Source organism: Pleurodeles waltl, chromosome 1_1 (genome assembly GCF_031143425.1).
Source record: "Pleurodeles waltl isolate 20211129_DDA chromosome 1_1, aPleWal1.hap1.20221129, whole genome shotgun sequence".
In the NCBI taxonomy this organism is placed as follows: domain Eukaryota; kingdom Metazoa; phylum Chordata; class Amphibia; order Caudata; family Salamandridae; genus Pleurodeles; species Pleurodeles waltl.
The window spans coordinates 310,084,969-310,100,448 of NC_090436.1; the positions used below are offsets into that span (position 1 = coordinate 310,084,969).

At 46.7% G+C, this 15,480-nt stretch overlaps 1 protein-coding gene across 1 annotated transcript in view; it reads right to left on the reverse strand.

The window, feature by feature from the left end:
• ANKRD55 (ankyrin repeat domain 55) overlaps positions 1-15,480 on the reverse strand; it is an 872,819-nt gene that overhangs the window by 571,639 nt on the left and 285,700 nt on the right. Inside the window, exon 4 of the mRNA XM_069222305.1 lies at positions 8,574-8,683. Coding sequence (XP_069078406.1) covers positions 8,574-8,683 — 110 coding nt within the window. The remainder of the gene's footprint in view (positions 1-8,573; positions 8,684-15,480) is intronic.

Sequence of the window (15,480 nt, forward strand, 5' to 3'; positions counted from 1 at the left end):
ATAGCTTCAGGATACCTAGTGGCATGGTCCACTACCACAAGGAAGCCTGAAGCTGTTGGATGGTCAAGGGGGCCAACTATGTCAACCCCTACCCTTTCAAGGGGCACCCCAACCACAGGAAGTGTAATTAAGGGGGCTTTAGGTGTGCCACCGGTCTTGCCACTGGCTAGGCAGGTCACACAGGAGCGACAAAACTCCTTAGTGTCCTCTGACATGTGAGGCCAGTGAAACAATGGAACACGTCTGTCCCAAGTTTTACTCTGGCCCAAATGCCCAGCAAAAGGAATATCATGTGCCAAGGTCAGAAGAAACTCCCTATACTGCAAAGGGATGACCAATCTCCTGGGAGCACCAGGTTTAGGGTCCCTTGACTCAGTATAGAGGAGGTTATCTTCCCAATAGACCTTATGGCTATCAGTGATATCCCCATTCTGCTGTTTGACAGCTTGCTGTCTTAAACCCCCTAGTGTGGGACAGGTCTGCTGTGCCACACTCAGCTCTTCCCTAGCAGGCCCCCTGCACCCAAAAGCTCAGCAGTGTCTGCTGCCAGCTCATCTTGTGTAGGTTCTGCACAGGGAGAGGATTCCTCTTCCTCAAAAGGGGAATCTTCTGGCGGTGGAGGGATAGTGGGCAAGGATTTACCCTCTCTACCCCTAGCTTTTGGGAGCACTTGGTCCATTGTGCCAGGATCCAAGCTTCCCTGTCCTCTTTGATTCTGGGCCTGAGCCCTTGTGAGGGCAAAGATATGCCCAGCATTGCTGCATGAGCCTCCAACTCCACTTCAGCACAAGCTGATGTCTCCAAAGCATTGCCTAGTAAGCAGTCTACAGGTAAATCAGTGGCTACCACAACTTTCTTTGGACCAGTAACCCCCTCCCCCCCTGCCCCCCAGTTGAGATCCACAACAGCCATGGGGTGGCTAAGACTGTTGTTATGAGCATTAGTCACTTGGTACTGCTGACCAACTAGGTGTTGATCAGGGTGAACCAGTTTCTCAATCACCATAGTGACACTGGCTCCTGTATCCCTGTAGGCCTCAACCTCAACACCATTTATTAGGGGAAGTTGCTTGTACCTACCCATATTAAAGGGACAAGTAACCAAGGTGGCAAAGTCAATACCACCATCAGAGACTGAAACAGCCTCTGTGGTCTCCCTAACAAGACCAACCCCAACTACACTACCATTGGTGAGCCCAGTTACACCCTTTGATTGGCTATTTGTAGTAGACTTCCCACCACCACTGCTATTACTAGGGGCACTAGAGGACGCAGTTGGGGTTGTGGTAGAGGGAGCCTTGGTGTTTTTCTTTGGGCAGGTGGAATCACTTGCCCAATGACCTTTACTCTTACATAAATAACACCATGGCTTCTTTTGATTGTTAGAAGAGGATTTGGACCCACCTCCCCCAGAGGATTTTTGTGGGCCTGATGAAGACTCAGAATGCTTTTTATCTTTGTCTCCACCCTTGTCAGAAGACTTACTATCCTTCTTCTTGCCATCCTTGTCACCACCTGTATGAACTTTTCTGTTCACTCTTGTTCTGAACCATTTGTCTGCCTTCTTTCCCAATTCTTGATGAGAGGTCAGATCTGAGTCTACCAAGTACTGATGTAACAAGTCAGACACACAATTATTCAAAATATGCTCTCTCAGAATAAGATTATATCGGCTTTCATAGTCAGTCACCTTACTGCCATGTAACCATCCCTCCAAGGCCTTCACTGAACAGTCGACAAAGTCTGTCCAGTCTTGAGAGGACTTTTTTGTGGTATCTCTGAACTTTATCCTGTATTGTTCAGTGGTTAAGCCAAATACATCCCAGAGTGCATCCTTCAAAACTTTGTAGTTATTGGCATCACTTTCTCTGACAGTAAGAAGCCTATCCATACCCTTTCCAGTGAATGATAACCACAAGATAGCAGCTGAATGCCTTTGAGGGACCAACTGTACCATACAGGCCCTCTGAAGTGCAGCAAACCACTTGCTGATGTCATCCCCCTCCTTGTTAGGGGGGACAATCTTGTACAGTGTCCTAGAATCTTGTTCTCTTACAGGATTACTATCACTAACACTGCTGCTGCCACCATGGGGAACTAACCCCAACTTCTGTCTTTCCCCCTCTACATCTAGAGACGCCCTGTCTAAGGCCAACTGCTGCTGTCCCAGCTTCAGTCTGGCCTCTTCCAACCTCAGTTTTCTGAGTTCCCTAGGGTGTTATCCTCAGGGTGGGAGACTTGGGAATTCTGAGACATGTCTCTAACTGGCTGGACTCTAGTTACCTGGTAATAGCCAATGTAGGAGACTGGCCTTTTGGAGTGAAAGGTGCCCTACTGATGTGTGACCCCATCCCACTACCAGCTTCACTAGCTGCCCTGTTAGCTGACAGGTCTTTGGAGGAACCCTCCCCAGAGTCCTCCGGGCCCTCCCCTGATTCTTGCTGGGTACCCTCCTCCTCTACCTCCTGATCCTGGGATGGGCCAGACTGGTTCTGGTCACTTTCTAGGAGAAGGCTAAGGAGAAGATCTTTGGTAGGGTTGTTACCAATGCTTAAACCTCTTTCTATGCAGAGACCCCTCAAACTTTTAAAGTTTAAACTACCAAAGGTTGCTTGAACAACTCTGGGAGTAAGCTCTACTGCAGACATAGTTGTAAGAAAGAGTTTAAGAAAAAGAGAAAAAAGTTTTTAGAAACTTTTAAAGAAAAGAGAAAAACTTTTACAATTGTTCTAAACTTTTAAAAACTTTTTAGAAAGTTTTTAGAAAGAGAGTTAAACTGTTTAGGTTAACTGTGTATATTTGTAAGTATTTGGAATATGTTTTTCTTATGAAAAGCACCAATGACAAAGTGGTAAACCAGTTATAAGTACTTATCCCACCGCTGCACACCAATGTAGGAGGGTGGTCTGGCTTATAGTGGGTACCTGATGATAATTACACCTTATGCCAGGTCCAGTTATCCCTTTTTAGTAGATTAGTAGTGTTCTAGCAGCTTAGGCTGATAGAGGTAGCTATAGCAGAGCAGCTTAGGTTGAACTAGGAGACATGCAAAGCTCCACTATGCCACTTATACCGTATAGCACTATATCATAAGAATCACAATACTCAGAGTTACTAAAAATAAAGGTACTTTATTTCAGTGACAATGTGTCAGAAATATCTCAGAGGATATACTCCCTTAGGAGATAAGTAAAATACACAAAATATACACACAAACCAAAATCAGGTAAGTAAAGAGTTAGGAAAGTAGTGCAAACACAGTAGAATACAATAGGATGCAATAGGCTTAGGGGCAACACAAACCATATACTAAAAAAGTGGAATGCGAACCACTTAGGGACCCCTGGCCTAGGGTAGTGTGTAGAGGGTCGCTGGGAGTGTAAGAAAACACTAAGGTTGTCCAAGACACCCCACCCCAAGACCCTGAAAAGTAGGAGTAAAGTGACCCTACTTCCCCAGAAACACACTAAAGTTGTGATAGGAGATTCTGCAAAGACCACAACAGATTGCAAAGCACTGAAGACGGATTCCTGGACCTGAGGACCTGTAAAGGAAGGGGACCCAGTCCAACAGTCCCGAAAATGTCCAGGGGAGGCAGGAGCCCACTAAACCCCGGATGAAGGTGCAAAATGGCTGCCTCTGGGTGGAAGAAGCTGAAGATTCAGCAACAACGGAAGGTGCCAGGAACTTCTCCTTTGCTCAGAAGATGTCCCACAGCGTGCTGGAGGATGCAGAGTTGTTTCTTTGAAGAAAGACTGCAAACAAGCCTTGCTAGCTGCAAAGGTTGCGTTTAAAGAAAAAGGGTGCTGCCTGGGCCCAGGAAGGACCAGGAGGTCGCCATTTGGAAGAGGAGACAGAGGAGGCCCTCAGCAAGACAGAGAGCCAATGCAGAAGAAGGCAGCACCCGCAGAAGTATTTGAACATGGGTTCAAGAAAACTGAGCATAGGTGTCGTCTCAACACTACAAAAGAGGGTCCCACGAAGACAGTGGTCAACTCAGCGAGTTGAGCAATGCAGGACGGAGTGCTGGGGACCTGGGCTATGCTGTGCATGAAGTATTCCTTGCAAAAGTGCACAGAAGCCCTAGCAGCTGCAGTTCATGCAGTACACAGGACTACTGTCTGACGAGGGGAGGCAAGGACTTACCTCCTCCAAATTTGGACAGATGGGCCACTGGACTGTCGGGGTCACTTGGATCCAGCACCTGTGTTCCAGGGACCACGCTCATCATGATGAGAGGGGACCCAGAGGACTGGTGAAGCTGAAGTTTGGTGCCTGCGTTAGCAGGGGGAAGATTCCGTCGACCCACTGGAAATTTCTTCTTGGTTTCCAGGGCAGGGTGAAGGAAGACATCCCCCAGAGCATGCACCACCAGGAAACAGTCGAGAAAGCCGGCAGGATTAGGCGCTACTATGACGCTGGTAGTCTTCTTGCTACTTTGTTGCAGTTTTGCAGGCGTCCTGGAGCAGTCAGCAGTCGATCCTTGGTAGAAGTTGAAGAGGGAGATGCAGAGGAGCTCTGGTGAGCTCTTGCAAATCGTTATCTAGGAAAATCCCACAGGAGAGACCCTAAAAAGCCCTCAGAGGAGGATTGGCCACCTAGTCAGGTAAGCACCTATCAGGAGGGGTCTCTGACGTCACCTGCTGGCACTGGCCACTCAGAGGCCTCCATTGTGCCCTCACACCTCTAGATTCAAGATGGCAGAGGTCTGGGACACACTGGAGGAGCTCTGGGCACCACCCCTGGGGTGGTGATGGACAGGGGAGTGGTCACTCCCCTTTCCTTTGTCCAGTTTCGTGCCAGAGCAGGGCTGGGGTTTCCTGAACCGGTGTAGACTGGTTTATGCAAGAAGGGCACCATCTGTGCTCTTCAAAGCATTTCCAGAGGCCTGGAGAGGCTACTTCTCTCAGGCCCATAACACATATTTCCAAACTGAGAGGGTGTAACACCCTCTCTCGGAGGAAATCCTTTCTTCTGCCTTCCTGGGACTGGGCTGCCCAGACCCCAGGAGGGCAGAAGCCTGTCTGTGGGGTGGCAGCAGCGGTAGCTGCAGTGAAAACCCCAGAGAGCTGGTTTGGTAGTACCCGGGGTCCATGGTGGAGCCCCGGGGATGCATGGGATTGGCACCCCAATACCAGATTTGGCATGGGGGACAATTCCATGATCTTAGACATGTTACATGGCCATATTCGGAGTTACCATTGTGAAGCTACATATAGGTATTGACCTATATGTAGTGCACGTGTGTAATGGTGTCCCCGCACTCACAAAGTCTGGGGAAATTGCCCTGAACTATGTGGGGGCACCTTGGCTAGTGCCAGGGTGCCCTCACACTTAGTAACTTTGCACCTAACCTTCACCAATTGAGGGTTAGACATATAGGTGACTTATAAGTTTCTTAAGTGCAGTGTAAAATGGCTGTGAAAGATTTGTCTGAGCTCCCTATGGGTGGCAAAAGAAATGCTGCAGCCCATAGGGATCTCCTGGAACCCCAATGCCCTGGGTACCTAGGTACCATATATTAGGGAATTATAAGGGTGTTCCAGTGTGCCAATTAAAATTGGTGAAAATGATCACTAGTCTGTAGTGACAATTTTAAAGGCAGAGAGAGCATAAGCACTGAGGTTCTGCTTAGCAGAGCCTCAGTGACACAGTTTGTCACTACACAGGGAGACAAATTCAGGCCACAAACTATGAGCACTGGGATCCTGGCTAGCAGGATCCCAGTGAGACAGGCAAAAACAAACTGACATACAAGTAAAAATGGGGGTAACATGCCAGGCAAGATGGTACTTTCCTACAGTACTGAAGCCGCCCATCTAGATATACAATTCACACATGCATAAAATATTGTATTTCACAAACTGGAATGACCTGTACTCATGGTATTTCTGCTCCAACAATCAGGTTGACACACCTATATTTTGGCTTTTGTGGTTATTCACAAACTCCTCTCTGGCCCATTTCTACCTTGAAAAGACTAGAGGTCTGCCCTTGTTAAAGTAAAGATGAAATCACTTTTCAAGGTGGGAATGGTAAGGGATCTGTGGTTTTGGTAAAGTGGCGTAACCTTCGTGAGTTTGCGAAAGTTGGAGATCGGCACCCATGCAAAGTCATAAGTCTGCGGGTCCAAACTTCGGCCATTTTCTGTTACCTGGGTAAATTGCATTTGACGTCTGCCTACCTAAGTACTGGCTGGTCACTTTATTCAGTATGAAAAAATTCAACCATAAAAACAGTCAGCCTACCTAAGTAACTGATACACATCAGAAAACGGGCCGTGCCATGATGTGCTGAGCCGGCCCATCGCATAGACGAGAGCCTGTTTTTATACGCCTGCGATACGTAAGGTGAAATATTTTAAACTGATATTACTCCGAATTAGTACTTGATTTTCAGACAGAACAGTGCAGAAACAGTGAGCCAGGCTTGGCTCTGTTTGTCTGTGACATCTGTTGTCTAAAATAATACACTGAGGCCCACATTACAAGACCTCACATTTGAGCTTCACAATTAGACTTGACCTATGCCCCTATAACTCCACCGATAGACGTGATGGAGCTTTGTCAATGAACGTGAACTGTATACATTACCTCCGGACTCAACCAGCTGCGTTGACTTGTAAACATTACATCTGAGTGCCACCCGCAGAACTACCTTCATATACTTATAGCATGATGATTTAATGTAATGTATAAGTGAATGGCCTCTTTATTTTCTAGAGCTACTGTAATTTCAAGTATTACAATAAAAACTGAAATTCTGCTGTGGAAAAAAAACATGACTACAAATCTATTGCATTGTCTCTAGTGTAACGACTTCGTCATTAGTGTCATTCAGTTAATTTAGAATCTAATTTGACAAATCAGCACCATCAACTCACATTTCAAACGTCTGCCACACTCAATTAATCCTTGCCAATTCTAAAGCAATGACAGATAAATATATGTGCTCCTCTTGCTATTAAAATCATCGTATCCAGGAAGACCTTAATCCATTGACTTTGAGCTAATGAGGTGGACTGAAAGGAGCAGCTGTTTCTTCTGGCTTGGAGTCCAGGGCTCCTCCATAACCATGGTGATTAAACACATGCTCCACAGGGCCTTATCAATCTATGTACACCTCTGCTGTTAAAGGAAATTACTGCTAGTATAACACATTATCAGCAGTGCTTCACCTACACTCATCTATTCCAGTTAGATGTATGTGTGTATCATGTAAAGCTAATAGTATGATTGTGATTTTTCGGTCCATTTTCCACTCTGAGTTTTGAACAGAATAGTGAGGATGCTGTTCAACCTGTATTTACATAAATTAAATAACAATGTTGTACCAATGTAACAAGAAATGTTATTCTTTGCAAAAAATGTATCACAAATAAAACTAAAAGTGCACAATTAATAAAATCATTAAAGTACATAAATAAAAAATATATAAAAACCGTGACATGCATTGTAAAAAATTAATCACTATACAGAAGTACAAACTACAAACCATTTAAAAAAAATGTTTCGCAGTAAAAGGGTAACATTTACTATTCCGACTCTAATTGAAACCATTTTGGGGACAGTGTTCCACACTAAAGGGGGTTAGATTTACTATTCTCACTCCAACGTAAACCAATATGGGGAATGTACTGGGCACTAAAAGAGTTAAATGGAATATCCCCACTCCAATCTAACCCATTTTGAGAAAGGTGGTAAACATTAAAATGGTGAGATCTACTATTCCCACTGCCATCTAAACCATAAGAGGAAAGTGTTAAACAATAAAAGGGGTTACATTTAATATTCCCATATCAATCTAATTTATGCACAGGGCTACTCACAGACATCACTCTTAAATTCTAAGTTGTTGACCACAATAGTGTTGTTCACTGGAATACCATTAACAACTGAAATATAAATTATGCAGCTAATTAGTATTAATTCCTATAAGTATGCTTTTGCCGCCACCAACTACTATGAAAAGTTCTCACCTTTAGCTGGCATACTAGGAGGCATATCCGTCTCGATGATTTTAGTAAGCAATGATTTGGAATATCATTACTGAATCTTTAAGGGGTGAAGGTCATCATCTGCAATTCCAGAGGATATTAAAGACCTGGTGTGCAATATTTTCTACCGTCTTTGAGGTTAGAATTGTTAAATCAGATTATGGGTTTGAACTTTGGAACATTTCTGCAATATCTTCCATAGATAATAGGGGTTCTCAAGGGTATAGCTTACAGTTTAGAAAATATGATCGGTATTTGCGAGTCCACTTATTGTTGCCCCTCGTGTTTCTGTTGTGGAAAGTTTTTTTTTATGTGCTTTTGTATCAAATGTACTGTTAATGGATTAGCCCCACCCTTGATGGCAAGGAAGTCATAACTAGCAGAATTATTTTGGTCTATTTGTAAAATGACGCTTCTGGCTTGAAGTTACACCATTATAATATAATGGGCGATCTTTATTCGGATTATCAAAATGCTTATTTATGAATTAATTATATTGGATTGCAACATATGTGATATATGGTAAAAAATTAATTGTTTAATTTCAAAATCAACAAAAATAAACTGAGAACACATACCTCACATCAGACTCTGCAGTTGCAGCATGCAGTGGCAATCTCCCATTCTTATCAGGAATATTCTGCTTGGCACCATTTCTCAGCAGACTAACACAGCCTTCGAGCCACCCCTAAAAGTAAAGTAAAAATAGAAAGTAAAGACGTTTGGATTTTCACAGCAAATTAATTTCCTTTTTATTCAACCCTACTTGTTTTGTTCTGGTTTTACTAATAAAGATCATCTTTAGATGCCTGTTGTAGGAGGGTGGCCTGGTACTTGTAGTGGGTACCTAAGGTACTTACACCTTACACCAGGTCCAGTTATTCCTTATTAGTGAAATGTATACTGTGTCTAGAAGCCAGGCTCTCTATGGGTAGTGTGGATGAGCAGCCAAGGCCTAACTAGGAGACATGCAAAACTCATGCAATACCACTGGAGTCACACAGTACTCACACATACATGAATGAAAATACTCAGTGTTACAAAAATAAAGGTACTTTATTTTGGTGACACAAATGCCAAAAATACATACAGACTATACTCCCTTAGGAGGTAATACACAAATTATATACACTCGTATTCAGAAATAGCTGTAAAAAAACAGTTAGAAAACAGTGCAAATAGTGAAAATCACAATAGTTAGAAATGGGCCTAAAGGGAACACAAACCATATACTAAGAAATTGAAATGTGAAAGTCAGTTTCTCACCTAGGGAAGTGTAGTGTGTAGAGGGGCACTGGGAGTATTAGAAAACACCAAAGGTAAGTAACAGAACCCACCCTAGAGCCCAGGAAAGCAGGAGTAAATCACAGTAACGGTCCTAAAACACACAAGAACAAGTGAAAGAAGACTATGCAAGAACCAGAAGAGACTGCAAGTCACCAATGATGGATTCCTGGACCTGAAGACCTGGGGAAGAAGGCGACAAAGTCCAAAAAACACTGAAGAGTCTAGGGAAAATAGGAGCCCCTGCTATCCCAGGTGAAGGTGTAAAAGAAGAACCACCGGTGAAGAACAACAGTCAGTACTGCACCCAAGAAGACGGATGCGGGTTCCTGGTGGGTGCAGATGATGTCCCATGCCAGATGGATGATTGCAGTCTGGTTTGCGTCACTGGATTCCGCCAACAAGCCTTGGCACAAGCAAAGATCGTGGTTAGTGGATTATGGCGCTGCCTAGGACCAGGATGGACCTGGTGGGCTCTTCCCAGGAGGGGGAATCAGAGGGGGCTCTCAGCAACTTAGAGAGCCCTCAGAAGACCAGGCAGCATGCACAGGAGTCCCACAGCACGGACACAAAAAAGCTGTAAAAGGAGGCCCACGCAGCACTACACAAAGGGATTCCCCCGCCGCCGGAGACCCAAACAGGAGGCTGTGCGTCGCAGGAAGGAGTGCTGGGGCCGGAGCTGCATGGTTCATAAAGAACTTCATTGAACAATGCCAACAAGCCTTGGCAACTGCAAAACACGAGGTGCACAGGGGTACTGTCTTACGTGGGGAGGCAAGTTCTAACCTCCACCAAAGTTGGACAGTTGGACGCCAGGACCATCGGGACAACTTCAGTCCACCACCTGTGATACTGGATCCACGCACTTTATCAGGAGTGGGGACCCAATCCACCAGAAATCGCTGCGGAGGGGTGGCTGCTGAAGCGGGAAAGTGAATCCATCACTTCAAGGGAGATTTCTTCATTTTTCTGGTGCAGGCTGAAGACTGGCTGTCCTCTGGGGATGCACAACTGGGAAACCGTTGCAGTTGCAGGCAGGAGCTGAAGATACAATGTTGCAGAAGTCGTCTTTGCTTCTTTGTTGCAGTTTGTAGAGTTCCTGGAGGGTCCAGATGCAGTTTCTTCGGTAAGAAGTTGAAGTTAAGAATGCAGAAGATTCCTGCTGGAGTCTTGCAATCCGAATCTGAAGAAACACCCAAGAGAGAGACCCTAAATAGCCCTGAAAGGGAGATTGGTCAGCTACACAGGTAAGCACCTATCAAGGGAGGGCTCTGATGTCACCTGCTGGCACTGGCCACTCAGATGCTCCCAGAGTTCGCTGCCACCTTGGAATCCAAGATGGCAAAACCCAGGGACCCTCTGGAGGAGCTCTGAGCACCACCCCTGAACTGGATTACGCAAAGAGGGCCCCATCTGTGCCCTTCAAAGCATTTCCAGAGGCTCTTGAAGGCTACCCCTCCCAAGCCTGTAACACCTATTTCTAAAGGGAGAGGGTGTAATACCTGTAAGGAAATGGCTCCCTGTTGCAATTACCCCCCACTTTTTGCCTGATACTGATGATGACTTGACTGAGAAGTGTGCTGGGACCCTGCTAACCAGGCCCCAGCACCAGTGTTCTTTCACCTAAAATGTACCATTGTTTCCACAATTGGCACACCCCTGGCACACAGATAAGTCCCTGGTAAAAGGTACCAGTGGTACCAAGGGGCCTGTGACCAGGGAAGGTCCCTTAGGGCTGCAGCATATGTTGTGCCACCCCAGGGAACCCTCACCTAACACATGCACACTGCCATTGCAGATTGTTTGTGCTGGTAGGGAGAAAAAGGCAAAGTCGACATGGCATCCCCCTCAGGATGCCATACACACAAAATGCTGCCTGTGGCATAGGTAAGTCACCCCTCTAGCAGGCCTTACAGCCCTAAGGCAGGGTGCACTATACCACAGGTGAGGGCATAGCTGCATGAGCAATATGCCCCTACAGTGTCTAAGTCTATTCTTAGACATTGTAAGTACCATGTGGCCATATTAAGTATATGGTCTGGGAGTTTGTCAAAAACGAACTCCACAGCTCCGTAATGGCTACACTGAATACTGGGAAGTTTGGTATCAAACTTCTCAGAATAATAAACCCACACTGATGCCAGTGTTGGATTTATTAAAAAATGCACACAGAGGGCATCTTAGAGATGCCCTCTGTATTTTACCCAATTGTTCAGTGCAGGACTGACTGGTCTGTGCCAGCCTGCTGCTGAGAGACGAGTTTCTGACCCCATGTGGTGAGGGACTTTGTGCTCTCTGAGGACAGAAACAAAAGCCTGCTCTGGGTGGAGGTGCTTCACACCTCCCCCCTGCAGGAACTGTAACACCTAGCAGTGAGCCTCAAAGGCTCGGGCTTCATGTTACAATGCCCCAGGGCACTCCAGCTGGTGGAGATGCCCGCCCCCTGGACATAGCCCCCACTTTTGGCGGCAAGTTCAGGGGAGATAATGAGAAAAACAAGGAGGAGTCACCCACCAGTCAGGACAGCCCCTAAGCTGTCTTGAGCTGAGGTGACCCCTGCCTTTAGAAATCCTCCATCTTGATTTTGGAGGATTCCCCCAATAGGAATAGGGATGTGTCCCCCACCCCTCAGGGAGGAGGCACAAAGAGGGTATAGCCACCCTCAAGGAAAGTAGCCATTGGCTACTGCCCTCCCAGACCTAAACACACCCCTAAATTCAGTATTTAGGGGCACCCCAGAACCAAGCAAGATAGATTCCTGCAACCTGAAGACGAAGAAGGACTGCTGACCTGAAAGCCCTGCAGAGAAGACAGAGACACCAACTGCTTTGGCCCCAGCCCTACCGGCCTGTCTCCCCACTTCAAGAAAAACTGCACCAGTGACGCGTCCCCCAGGCTCTAGCGACCTCTGAAGCTTCAGAAGACTACCCTGCATCTAAAAGGACTAAGAACTCCCGAGGACATCGGCTCTGCTCCAAAGAAGAAACAACTTTGCAACAAAGAAACAAACTTTAAAGGACTGCATGTTTCCCGCCGGAAGCGTGAGACTTTCCACTCTGCACCCTACGCCCCCGGCTCGACCTGCGGAGAAACAACACTACAGGGAGGACTCCCCAGCGACTGCGACCCTGTGAGTAGCCAGAGTTGACCCCCCTGAGCCTCCCCAGCGACGCCTTCAGAGGGAATCCAGAGGCTCCCCCTGACCGCGACTGTCTGCTTCTAAGAACCCGACGCCTGGAAAAGACACTGCACCCGCAGCCTCCAGGACCTGAAGGATCCGACCTCCAGTGCAGAAGCGACCCCCAGGTGGCCCTCTCCCTTGCCCAGGTGGTGGCTACCCTGAGGAGCACCCCCCCCTTGCCTGCCTGCTTCGCTGAAGAGACCCCTGGGTCTCCCATTGAACTCCAAACGCCTGTTTGCACTCTGCACCCGGCCGCCCCGTGCCGCTAAGGGTGTACTTTTTGTGCTGACTTGTGTCCCCCCCGGTGCCCTACAAAACCCCCCTGGTCTGCCCTCCGAAGACGCAGGTACCTACCTGCTGACAGACTGGAACCGGGGCACCCCCTCCTCCATTGAAGCCTATGTGTTTTGGGCACCACTTTGACCTCTGCACCTGACCGGCCCTGAGCTGCTGGTGTGGTAACTTTGGGGTTGCCCTGAACCCCCAACGGTGGGCTATCTTGGACCTAACTTTGAACCCTATAGGTGGTTTACTTACCTGCAAAACTAACAAATACTTACCTCCCCCAGGAACTGTTGAAATTTGCACTGTGTCTAGTTTTAAAATAGCTTATTGCCATTTTTGCCACAACTGTACATGCTATTTTGCTGATTCAAAGCTCTAAGCTACCTAAGTGAAGTACCTTTCATTTGAAGTATTGATTGTAAATCTTGAACCTGTGGTTCTTAAAATAAACTAAGAGAATATATTTTTCTATACAAAAACCTATTGGCCTGGAATTGTCTTTGAGTGTGTGTTCCTCATTTATTGCCTGTGTATGTACAACAAATGCTTAACACTACCCTCTGATAAGCCTACTGCTCGACCACACTACCACAAAATAGAGCATTAGAAGTATCTATTTTTGCCACTATCTTACCTCTAAGGGGAACCTTTGGACTCTGTGCATGCTATTTCCTACTTTGAAATAGTACATACAGAGCCAACTTCCTACAATACCCCTCCCCAAAGGAAATCCTTTGTACCGCCCTCCTGGCCTTGAGCTGTTCAAGAAACAGGAGGGCAGGAACCTGTCTGTGAGTTGCCAGCAGCTGGGGCTGCCTGGAAAACCTCAGAAGGCTGGAATGGCAATATTGAGGGTCCTCTAAGGAGACCCCAGAGTGCACGGAATCATATACCCAGTGCTTGCAAAAGAATTGGGGTATGATTCCAACATGTTTGATACCAAACATGGCCATATTCAGCGTTACCATTGTGAAGGATGACATGGGTGGTGCCCTAATTCCAGTGCACGCGTAAAATGGTGTGCCCGCATTCACGAAGTCCGGGGAAATGGTCCCGGAGGTCATGGGGGCACCTCTGCTAGTGCAGGGGTGCCCTCATACACAGGCACTCTGCAACCTGCCCTCAGGGCTGAAGGGCCTGCTATAGGGGTGATGTATAAGTGACCCAGTGCAGTGTAAATGGCAGTGAAAGGGTGCATGCACCTTTTCACACAGGCTGCAATAGCAGTCCTGTAGAAGCCTTTGCATGGGCTCCCTATGGGTGGCAAAAGAAATGCTGCAGCCTATAGGGATCCCCTGGAACCCCAATGCCCTGGGTACCTAAGCACCATATACTAGGGACTTATAAGGGGCACCTGTATGCCAATTGTGGATGAAATACTAGATTACCAGTATGCAATTACTACAATTTAAGGGCGAGAGCATAACTAGTGGGGTCCTGATTAGCACGATCCCAGTAGACAGAGTCAAACACACTGGCAAACAGGCGAAAGGTGGGGGTAACTATGCTAGAAAGAGACTACTTTCCTACACTTGTGATCTTTTTACCTGCAGCTACTTAATTAGAAGCAAGACTATGTCAATTGTTAGCCTCAGTTCATAACTAAAAACTACCATAAATTCTTAATAGAGGAGGGACTTCACATCAGTGCTGAGGTAAAATGTTTATGTAGTGGGTGCATTCTAAAGAAACTGTAGTGTTCTACTGTTCCTTAATGGGTTTTTGAGGGAAAGCTCTTGCCTGGGAATCCTCTCTAGGGGGCTAATTACGAGTTTGGTGGGCCGGCCGCAGACTGTCAAACCCGTGGGAATTAGGCCGTCGTCAAGCTGACGGCCTCATCCCCCTTCGTATTATGACGTTTCCACCGGGCTGAAACAACGTGCAATGTTTTCACCGGTCAACCCGACGGAAAAAATGCGGTGGCAATGGCCTTAGCTCCGTTAAGGGAGCCGAGGCCAATGCTGTCGTACACCAGCACCGTTGGAATGCACACTGTTAGAAAGGGGGTATTTGATTGACAGTCAGGTTACCCCCTGTTCAAGCAAGGACCCTCAATCTAGTCAGGGTAAAGGAGAATCACCCTCAGCTAACCCCTGCTTACCCCCTTGGTAGCTTGGCAGAGCAGTAGGCTCAACTTCAGAGTGCTAGGTGTAAAGTATTTGTACCAACACAGACAGTAACTTAATGAAAACACTAAAAAATGACACAACACAGGTTTAGAAAAATAGGAAATATTTATCTAAACAAAACAAGGCCAAAACGACAAAAATACACAATACACAAGTCAAATTATCAATTAAAAACAAAAAGAGTCTTTATGTAGTGTAAAACACACACTAACACTGTTAGGGTGAAAATATACCTTGGGTGCGTCAAAAATAACCCTGCACGGGCGAGTGCGCGTCAAAAAGGGCTTGCGATGCGTCAATTTCTCTCACGAGTGAGACCTTGCGTAGTTTCTCCTTTCGTTGGGTCGGGCGCGTCATTTCTTCTCTCCGCAGCACAGCGATGCGTCGATCTGGTCAGCACTCTTGGGTCCAGGCAGGCCTTGCGTTGTTTTTACACCCCCAGCGGTGCTTGCGTCGGAAATCCAGCCGCACAATGATCCGAAAACCACACAGCGTGGGTTGCGATCACCCAGCCTCCGTCAGTGATGCTTCGCGTCATTTCTCCAGCTCTGTGCGTCGATTCTTCAGTCGCGTTTCAGGTGAGCGTCGATTTTCAGCTGCGGAGCC